Raw genomic sequence first — 11607 nt, forward strand, 5'->3', positions numbered from 1 at the left:
GGTGTGTCTATAGCATGGGTATATTATTGGAGTGTCTATAGCATGGGTATATTATTGGTGTGTCTATAGCCTGGATATATTATTGGTGTGTCTATAGCGTGGATATATTATTGGAGTGTCTATAGCATGGATATATTATTGGCGTGTCTATAGAGTGGATGTATTATTGGCGTGTCTATAGCGTGGATGTATTATTGGCATGACATGTAGCATAGATATATCACTGGCAAGTCTATAGAGTGATACATTATTGACATACCTAACTTCTGGACATGGTGATGAAAGGAGTGTATGCCTACCACATAAATCGTTGGTAGACATCGCTATCAGGCCAGTGAAATGGTTTGTTGATAAAAAGTTCTACGGTGACATAGTTGATCACTACATAGAAGACCATTTCAATTATTAACAGTAGGTATGACTGTGTTTTCATGTTGAGTCTGAACAGTAAATATGGTATAATAAAATATCTAAACTCTAGTAACTTCTGTGGTACTAATGAAAGTACCACACATACGGCATAAACTAGCTGCCATAGAACACTTTTATGGGACAACTGATTGAAGATGCTCCAGCCAGCATAGATGTATCCTGGAATGAGAGCATACTTAACCAGAGAATGTCTCTGGTATACTTTCATCCATACATAGAATGGATAGTGTCTGTTGTCTGCTAGCAGGTATGGATGTACATAGGTAAAGAAGTAGACCACAAAGATTGCTAGGATGGCAGAGACAACTACTAACACTGCCTGTTGTTTCTGAAAAGTAGCATACTTAACAAGGTTGTATGGTAGTATGAAGTAAGGAAAAGAAAACACGGCAGTAAAAGCAAAGAAATAAAACAACTGAGGAAAATTGAGACCAGCTTGATGGCTAGTTCTGTCACCAACTACGATGCCCTCATTGATGTAGACAAAGACAACAAATGCTAAAGTGATGAGTCCATATGGTAAAACTGTCTTTATCAGTGTTATGATGTTAGAGAACTGTCCCATAAATTGGAAGACTGTCTTCACTTTGTCAACTACAACTTTTGGGATACTTTCTGTCTCTCCTGTCTTCTCTTCCTGGTCTTTGTTGCCTTCTACTAGTTTCATCACTGTCAAACCGGCTACAAACACCACCCAGATGATATTAGTTTGACGGAACATGATGGCACATCCACTTACCAAAGCAGCATTCAAATGACTATCATGCAGACTCAAGAGATACATGAAGAGAACTAGGAACGTTGACCCAGCATCAGTGTAGTACAGAAATGTAAAGAAATACAGAACTGGGAAAATTGCCAATGTTATGGCTGTCATTGTCATCTTCAACTCAGATTCCTGAAAAGAAAAGAAGTGTGTTGTAAATAGGCATTTGGATAAAGTACTATTATATAAACAAGTTTAAGAATAACTTTTCATGAAATAATCTATGATTTTCTGAGACCATCTTCATATGTGTAGTAGTCAGTAGTCAATGTAATTCTATACACACGACAGCATGTAAAGACACACACACACACACACACACACACACACGCACACACGCACACACACACACGCGTGCACACACACACACACACACACACACACACACACACACACACACACACACACACACACACACACACACACACACACACACACACACACACACACCTGAAACAATAAACTCAAACAATACCTTAGGATCAGGATTCAGTTTTCTGATTATAGCATACATCATATAAAGATTGGCGAGTGCAAAGACAAGATTGACACCTCTCAGCATGTAAGTTGAACAATATTCTTCAATTTCCATTTCAAAGTACACACTGACTGGTCTTAATATGCCAATAGAGAAAACATACAAACCAGGCAATGTTGTTATCATTGGGTCCCACTTTAAGGAAAAACAAACAGAAAGATGATTCATTATTCTGCCCTTCATTCTGTTGAACTGTATTTAGAAGACAATGAGTAATCACATGGTTCAAAGTAAATTGTAACTGTGAGAACAATATTTGTGAAGTCAATGTATTTTTACATATTATTTATTTATTTTTCCCATTTTCTATCAATCAATCAAAATCTAAAATAACTAGCAATTGATATTTTTCCAAATAACCTCAACATATGCACAAGCCATAACACAGAAACACAATTGTTAACTGGGATGATATGGTTGAACAGTCTTGAAACCATTCAGCCCCAAAAAGTTACTGTAGTATCAAATATAACATATAACAGTGTTATTCAGTCCTGCCAAAGTTTGTTCCATAGTATTTTCACTTTCACTATGTGTGTAAAATTGTTCAATAAAGGTGTTTATACTCAAATACATTGGCAAGACATCTGACACTAAAAGGCTGACCATTTCAATTATTTGGCAATTATGTAAATTAATCATATTAATGTTACATAACTTACAAATGTATAAAAAAATAAATAAAATAAAATTATCAATATAATAAATAAAGCTTATTTTGAACCTCTTGCAAATTCCATGTGCAGTGAAACTTTCATGCCACACAATGATATAATTCTTTCAACTGTGTGCATTTTGAATGTTTTATTAATATAATGCACAGATCTCACTGACTCATTCATTCATGGCATGGGATTATCACCCATCATTCATTCAATCTTTCATCACGTGTTACTGTGTACAGAATCTCATTACCTCTGTGAATGAACCATTGCAATATTTTTGAGCCTGTGGAACGTGGAATATCTCGTCCATATACGGTGTATCTTGTGTACGGTTGATTTTTAAGAACAAAAGTGACGTGAATCCCATGAAAATAAAACCGACGGTGAGGTACGCTTGAAACCGTAACAAGTCTATGGGGGCCGCCATTTTGCATCTGAATAATATCCCAGAAACCAATGCGCTAGTTGATATATATTTTGTATTTCATGATTTTGATTCATAAGTAGAGGCCAGGAATCTCCATTTAGTCGTGTAAAACTTTATTTCGATAATTTAAACGTATAAAAATAAAGGAACGGCAGAAAGTTATTTGTTGTACTTGTAATGTTAGGTTTTGGTGTTTGAGGGCGCTGTTGGACATAATCAAACATGGCTTCTCAGTTGTACGAGTTAGAGCTGTTTCCAAATGATAAGGTGACACTAGCGTTATTTACTGAAGTGGAGAATTGCAGGGATCTGAAAAGGAGCATAGTGGAAGGCGATGTAGATGCAGCACTGTTGAATACATCGATGGTATGTGTGGATATACTTTCCACATGCACATTGAACGAATATGCTAAAATAGAGGCACATGATTCCACTCGTAGGAAGTTTTAAAAGTATTACTATGAACCATATGCTCTGAACTGATCAGTTGTATTATCTTGTTTAGGATTTGATAGGTCCATTATTTTGTTCAGGATCAACTTTTCCTACAGTCATTTTTCTCACCCATATTTTAATCTAGAATGACTCGGACCTTTACATGCAAAACATTAGACGACACACTGTCACAGACGCAGACTCACACAGTCGTACAACAAAATGAGCACAAATAGATGTAATCTCAACATTTTTGTCACAGACCATCCATCTCAATAATGTATTTGTAGGTTTTTGGGTTAATTGAGATATCATTCATGTAATTAAATAGGACAATTTAGGTGGTCTGAGTGTACAACTACACTGTGATGATGCATATAGCACTGCCTCAGCCTAAAAAAGATGGAGGGGTGTCACTGTAACTTTCATTTTGATTTTTCACTCTTATTAATCACATATTTTTTTCTGAAACATGTCAAAAGAGAACACTAAAATTCATTGACACAAACCCATTATGTTTTTATTGTAACCATCAAAGGTCAAAGGTCATTCACTTGGGTTGTCGTATACAAATATTCAAATTGAAGTTTGGAAGTATTTGACAGTACATATGATAAGTCAAATGATATGCTGGGATATATATGGTGGTACATTTATCTCAAATACTTTCCCTTTCTAGATTCACATAATTCTTTATTGTAATACTTCTCTTTTCTCTCATAATTGTTTCACCTAAGCCATTCCTCTTAAACTGTTTAGTGTAATACAAAAGTTCAATCATTGTCGTAAATGACACAATGATGAATTTAGTGTCATAGAAAACTAAAATGTTGTTATCTGTCTTGTAGATACTGGACCCATTCCAAATATTGGTGGCAGCAAACAAAGCCATTCATGTTAATCAGCATGGGAAAATGAAGACACGAAATATTAATTCAGAAATCCTCTTCAATTTATCACCAACAAATAGTGTAAGTAACCTTGAGATTTATCCCAGCATATAGTTGTCAGTTAGTCTAACAAAGGGTTGCAATTTCAAGTTTAAACAAGTTCATATGTTGGAACTTCAAATAATTATTTGTATTTCTTTTTATCAATGTTTCAGCAACTTGACTATTGCCCTTCTCAGTTAAAGTGATGATGATTACTGTTGACCATATCACCATTTAGTCATGTTGCCAAACATAGACAGACAATAAAAAAGTGAAGTGTTTGTGTAGTAATGGACATTATTGCACTTTTGAAGTTAGAGGATTTAGTCCAAGAGAGGGATATTGAGGGATATATGAGGCTTGTACTTATTCTTTTTCCTGAGGGGTAGGGATTGTGTCGTCGTGTCGAAACCCTGTAGCGTATAAATCCAGAGCTATACCTTCAATGACACCTAATCCATACACTGCACACGGTCCTGGATTACGTGACCTTTCTCCCCGGCCCAGGCCTTTGTCGGGGAAGTTCCTTCAGAGAGAGAGAGAGAGAGAAAGAGAGAGAGTAGAAATGTGGCATCGTACTCATATTCTCGGAGGGTGACCCCCTTTTTATGATTCCACGGACCTAGATAGCCGACGAGATGCGAAACATCCACTGGACCGCGACTAAGAAAACAGGTCGTAAATTGTGATATTGCGATTCTGACCAGTCACTATCACGGTAGTCCTGCTTGCTGACAGTGTACGCGTTTCGCTCAAGGGACCACTTACTCTGTATGCAAGCAGGACTACTATCACGGCAGAGTACCATCTAATTTCGATGAAGAATCATTGAAGTTTGAGCGTATCATACACCACTTTTTAAAATTTGATGTAGACATTGAACGTACGTAATCTACGAAAAGACACAGCGAGAGAGGGGTTTAAAAGGAGACACGAGAAACATCAGTGGAAAACGGGATGCTCACCGAAAACACGGGACATCGCATAGTAGACGTCTACTGACTGCTCGAGCGCTCTCTTCAACCGTTACGTTGAAAGCAACATCTTCTGATGGTCATAAATGCTTAGCATTTGGGACTTAATGTCAACAATTTACTCTGTTTGACAGACCAGAAGTTAGTGTGTCTTAGACACCACATGAAATTGTAACAGTGTGTAAAGCAGGATGCTTTGAAGGAGTCACCTCCGACTAATGCATCTTTTGATGTGTTCTGTTTTAGAGTAAATTGTAGCATAAAACATCAAATGCTAAGCTCTTAAGTCTTATGACCAGGATTCAGTGTGTCTCAAACAAGAATTGTGTGTGTCTCAAACACCCAAATGCTAAGGTTTTATGACAAAAAGTGTATATCATGGCTGTAAAGATATAATCTGATTGGAATTATAAACCAGGATTGCCATTTGTACTTGTTGTTTTGACAGGAAATTACAGTGTAGCCATCTTGAACTGTCTGAAATTACAGTGTAGCCATCTTGAACTGTCTGAAATTACAGTGTAGCCATCTTGAACTGTCTGAAATTACAGTACGGCTATCTTGCACTGTCTGAAATTACAGTGTAGCTATCTTGAACTGTCTGAAATTACAGTGTAGCTATCTTGAACTGTCTGAAATTACATTGTAGCCATGTTGAACTGTCTGAAATTACAGTGTAACTATCTTGAACTGTCTGAAATTACAGTGTAGCTATCTTGAACTGTCTGAAATTACATTGTAGCCATGTTGAACTGTCTGAAATTACAGTGTAACTATCTTGAACTGTCTGAAATTACAGTGTAGCTATCTTGAACTGTCTGAAATTACATTGTAGCCATGTTGAACTGTCTGAAATTACAGTGTAGCTATCTTGAACTGTCTGAAATTACATTGTAGCCATGTTGAACTGTCTGAAATTACAGTGTAGCTATCATGAACTGTCTGAAATTAGTGTAGCTATTTTGTACTGTCTGAAATTACAGTGCAGCTATCTTGAACTGTCTGAAATTACAGTGTAGCCATCTTAAAATGTCTGAAATTACAGTGTAGGTATCTTGAACTGTCTGAAATTACAGTGTAGGTATCTTGAACTGTCTGAAATTACAGTGTAGGTATCTTGAACTGTCTGAAATTACAGTGTAGGTATCTTGAACTGTCTGAAATTACAGTGTAGGTATCTTGAACTGTCTGAAATTACAGTGTAGCTATCTTGAACTGTCTGAAATTACATTGTAGCCATGTTGAACTGTCTGAAATTACAGTGTAACTATCTTGAACTGTCTGAAATTACAGTGTAGCTATCTTGAACTGTCTGAAATTACATTGTAGCCATGTTGAACTGTCTGAAATTACAGTGTAACTATCTTGAACTGTCTGAAATTACAGTGTAGCTATCTTGAACTGTCTGAAATTACATTGTAGCCATGTTGAACTGTCTGAAATTACAGTGTAGCTATCTTGAACTGTCTGAAATTACAGTGTAGCTATCTTGAACTGTCTGAAATTACATTGTAGCCATGTTGAACTGTCTGAAATTACAGTGTAACTATCTTGAACTGTCTGAAATTACAGTGTAGCTATCTTGAACTGTCTGAAATTACATTGTAGCCATGTTGAACTGTCTGAAATTACAGTGTAACTATCTTGAACTGTCTGAAATTACAGTGTAGCTATCTTGAACTGTCTGAAATTACATTGTAGCCATGTTGAACTGTCTGAAATTACAGTGCAGCTATCTTGAACTGTCTGAAATTACAGTGTAGCCATCTTAAAATGTCTGAAATTACAGTGTAGGTATCTTGAACTGTCTGAAATTACAGTGTAGGTATCTTGAACTGTCTGAAATTACAGTGTAGGTATCTTGAACTGTCTGAAATTACAGTGTAGCTATCTTGAACTGTCTGAAATTACATTGTAGCCATGTTGAACTGTCTGAAATTACAGTGTAGCCATCTTGAACTGTCTGAAATTACATTGTAGCCATCTTGAACTGTCTGAAAATACAGTGTAGCCATCTTGAACTGTCTGAAATTACAGTGTAGCCATCTTGAACTGTCTGAAATTACATTGTAGCCATCTTGAACTGTCTGAAATTACAGTGTAGCCATCTTGAACTGTCTGAAATTACAGTGTTGCTATCTTGAACTGTCTGAAATTACAGTGCAGCTATCTTGAACTGTCTGAAATTACAGTGTAGCCATCTTGAACTGTCTGAAATTACAGTGTAGGTATCTTAAACTGTCTGAAATTACAGTGTAGGTATCTTGAACTGTCTGAAATTACAGTGCAGCTATCTTGAACTGTGGAATGCATTAACCGAACTTTTTTGAAATATATTATAGGAAAAAAATTTATGTTCATGTGATAAATGTATTTTCCTTGAAAGATAAATGAATTTTTTTTGGCAAACAACAATCTATAGAAGATGTGTCTGAAGTTGCCCCCATTTCTTTTGTTATGACTTTCTTGCCTTGCTTTGTTACAGATATCAGATGCCTTCAAGAAATTTGGTGTCACCGACAGTGACACGTCTATGTTAGCAGCCATTCTTAATGACAATAATGGAGAAAAATTAAACAATTTAATTGAACAAGTAGATGGTGTCATAACTGACTTGGATCAACTTAAAAATTTCACAGATGAAGCCAAAATTAAAAAGGTATGAGTTAAATTTAGATAGTGTGTATGAAATAGCTGTAGTCAGAATAATTGTATTATTTCTGTAGGATTTGATATTGTTCATGTTTTATAGTAACTTTGAAGTCCATCTTCATTATTGAATCACTACAAGTTTGCTATCTCCAAGTCATGAAGTACATTAATCTAAATATAACAAAGACAGCATTTAGATATAATAGTCTCCTGTGGTTGTAATTGTGTGCAATATCAAGCACTTACAAAGTGATGTATTCCTTAAAAGAGTTACTCATCTTGAACAAACCCAACCTCAGAACCTGTCTGGAATGTTTGATTTATCAGCAACATAATCTTGGTGTTGATGAGTCAGCATACAACAGTTTTATATCATTAGTTCATTAAAATAGCCCAAGGAAAGACTCTGGGAAGGCTTTAAAGCTTACAAAGTACCCTGACTTAAAAGTGTGATTTGAGGTTTAAAAGGTCACTGCTATACTGGATGTTGTACTGCAGGATATGCAAGTTTAAGTGCATTAAAACATACACATTGGCTGTGTTTGATGTACAGTAATGGAATAAGTGATGCTTGAATGGAGAATTTTGTACGGTTCATTGATATGCACTGAGTCATGGGTACAAGGTCATAGTCATCTTAATGTAAACACTAAATAGTACATGTCTTTTAGAAAAAACAAGTTGAACAAGTTCATGTACACTGAGAACTTGATTTATGACATTTGCTCAAAGGTAATGAAATTGGTTAAAATTTATAGGGTAGAGGTTTAAATGTGTTATAGGTCAGTGTGGGGTCAATGCCAATGTCAAACCAATGTGACTATAAAGTGAATGTGGGCTGTAAAGATAAATTACAAGTGTATTTTTGAGTCTCTGTCATCTACATGTATGTAGGAAACTACATGTGTATTGAAAATAGTGAACCAATGTGTTTTTAAACTGTAAAATTATAGGACCTGGTACAATATTTGTGTCTTTAGCATCAATATCCTTTACACGTTTCAGCTTGAAGGGTCATAGGCCAACTTGGGACACTATTTTTATTCAATTATTGGTATAAATTTAATATACATGTAATGTCTTATTCAAATAAGGATAAATTCTCCATATAGCAGTGTCAGGTGTGCAGTTTCTTTGTGGTCCTAATGTCATTGCAATATTTAGGTGCACCAAAATATTACATCATCAAAGTGTGCACTTGGAATTGGTTTGCCTTACTGCAATGTTACAATCATTCCTAGCTACAGTCTGTAAGGTACGCCGTGACAGGGCGCCCTCGCCCATCACTACATACAACATTTAATTAAGTATTAGTGCATAATGTAGAATAACATATATACAATTCTTTATATTAAATGAAAATAAGATAGAAAACAGCTCTGATCTGGCTAATGTCCCTTTAATTTAATTTTAAAGCTAGAATTGTATAATGGCGATAGGAGAGCAATTCATACATGTACATGAAACTACAATTATATTGATTAAAGAGCAGAAAGATGGTGCATAAGTTGATGGTGTTTTCTTAGTCATCTTAATTTCAGATGATAAATCATGTACATTATTCTCCTCAATAACCACATCCTAAATCATCTGCTCTAACTAAGCCAACATTTCAGCATGACATGTAAATTATCGGATGGTGTAATTTCTCATTTATAAGCAGAAATAAAATTAGTCCTTGCAAGTAAAATATACCATGAATTGGGAATGTGACTTTCAGAGCCATGTTTTATAATGAGCTCAGAGTTAATATTGTAATTTACGGAAGACAGCTAATTATCATGTAAAACAATATTCATGGTATATATTGGGAAATTGTAGTCTAGATATATCAAATCCAATGTGTTCACATGAAGACACATTTATAAAGTATCTACATAATTACTGGAATACTGCTTTAATCTGTTTAGTGTCTGTTTAGGATATGATCTACTTCAGTAGGAATGTTATCATTACATATTTATTTGTAATATTTTGTACTGGATTCTCTAATAATTGTATTCTTTATTCACATGTGGAATGAAATCTCAGAAGCTGACTAATATGTAATTTGGAGATTTGTGATTAAAAAATTCTTTATATAAATGAAAGATTTTAATGCAATCAGTTGTTTCTGAAAGAGTTGATAATTCAGTTGAACTTCTTATGGCTGTGGAAAATTACTATTTTGTTCAAGACATGAAAACAATGAATAATTTTGAATTGTGTGAATATCTCGGTGAATAATTCCACGAGAACAGTAAATTGAGAAAAAGTAAAAGGAGTAGAAATTACCAGCAAAATTTTGTCTTGCAGGTATACAAGATTCAAGATATGGAACTGACAAATAGTACATTATTAGATGCAGTAGTCTGTAGAATGGCAACAAAGGACGCATCCTAATGCAAGATAGACCAAAGATGATTATCATACACTGCAAGGAAACTGATATCAATTTATCTACAACCTGTCCTTCAATGGTTATATACAGGATCTCAACCTGTAGGCTGTCAGCTTGTCAAATTAGCTGGATCAAGCTTCCAGCTGTTAGCTTATTGCATTACGTAGACAGTGCACTTCAAATAATTAAGTGACATAAAGCGACTCATAGCAGTGCTCTTGGCAAAGGAAACCTTTGACTTTATCTCATTAACTGAAGAGAGATGCCCTATAGGACTGTGGTTTCATACAGAAGTGGAAATGGGATATCAGTACATTTCAGCAGAGCTGTCTTACCATCAGTTTTATCCAACTATTAGCTGTCAACAAGGCTGTCACTAATGGTTGTATTAGTGACTGGCTAACAACCATTGACTCCAGGAGTGGAAATGGGATATCGGTACATTTCAGCAGAGTTGGATATTCTAAATGTCTTACCATCTGTTTTGTCGGAATACTATCCATCAACAAGGCTGTCACATAATGGTTGTATTTGTGACCACCAATAAACAACCATCAACAAGGCTGTCACATAATGGTTGTATTTGTGACCACCAATAAACAACCATCAACAAGGCTGTCACATAATGGTTGTATTTGTGACCACCAATAAACAACCATCAACAAGGCTGTCACATAATGGTTGTATTTGTGACCATCAATAAACTGCCATTGACTCAGGACACAAAAAATTGATTATCAAATATTGAAATATTTCAAGACATTAAAGTGTACATGCAAAGGTTGATAATTTTTTCCATTATTATGTTTATTTTGCCATAAAAATAAATGAAATTGCATTCATACCTCTAAATATTATGCGCATTGGAAGGCAGTTGAAATCACACATAAAAACTGCACAGTGACGCCATACAGTGAAAGCCGGTAAATGTTACCAGGGCCAGGGTTCTCCACGCCACCGGTGTAGCCATTATCAAAGCGAATAAAAGGAAAACATATAAAATAATTTGAAATGATGTTTTCAAGAAAGCAAGTTAGCTTCAAATATTTTCAGTACAATAGCAATTTTTTGGAAACAATGCATAGTCCAATTGTATGTTTTGATTTCCTTGTTGCTGGGAGTCGATCGTTTTCATTGTGATATATCACATACATCGTCGCAATCATATCAAAGTAAAAAGACGCAGAGCTCATTATAATGTTGCTATTTTTGTTTCCATTGTTTTGTCTACCTGAACAATTACTGTGTCATGCCAATCACATGTCCAAAGTGAATGGACACAACAAAGTACAGTCAACATTTCACACTCCCAGGTCAAATAAATCCACAACGTAATGTCTATCCATCAAAAACTCAAACAAAAATGTTCAGAGACAATACGCAATACACCACAGTACGGCCGGCTT

The 11607-nt window shown here is 35.4% G+C and overlaps 2 protein-coding genes across 2 annotated transcripts; one reads left to right on the plus strand and one right to left on the minus strand.

Annotated features, from left to right (window-relative positions):
- Positions 1-295: 295 nt before the first annotated feature.
- LOC144442402 (dol-P-Glc:Glc(2)Man(9)GlcNAc(2)-PP-Dol alpha-1,2-glucosyltransferase-like) lies at positions 296-2828 on the minus strand. The gene is made up of 3 exons (XM_078131741.1): positions 2652-2828; positions 1674-1871; positions 296-1330 (listed from the first exon to the last, which is right to left on the minus strand). The coding sequence occupies exons 1-3, from the start codon at positions 2826-2828 to the stop codon at positions 296-298; spliced, it is 1410 nt and encodes a 469-aa protein (XP_077987867.1).
- A 222-nt stretch (positions 2829-3050) lies between these two features.
- Positions 3051-10508, plus strand: LOC144442135 (EKC/KEOPS complex subunit Tprkb-like). Its single transcript, XM_078131404.1, has 4 exons — positions 3051-3194; positions 4112-4234; positions 7655-7828; positions 10117-10508. The coding sequence occupies exons 1-4, from the start codon at positions 3051-3053 to the stop codon at positions 10201-10203; spliced, it is 528 nt and encodes a 175-aa protein (XP_077987530.1). The 3' UTR covers positions 10204-10508.
- The last annotated feature ends 1099 nt before the right edge of the window (positions 10509-11607 follow it).

Source organism: Glandiceps talaboti, chromosome 1 (assembly GCF_964340395.1).
Source record: "Glandiceps talaboti chromosome 1, keGlaTala1.1, whole genome shotgun sequence".
In the NCBI taxonomy this organism is placed as follows: Eukaryota; Metazoa; Hemichordata; class Enteropneusta; family Spengelidae; genus Glandiceps; species Glandiceps talaboti.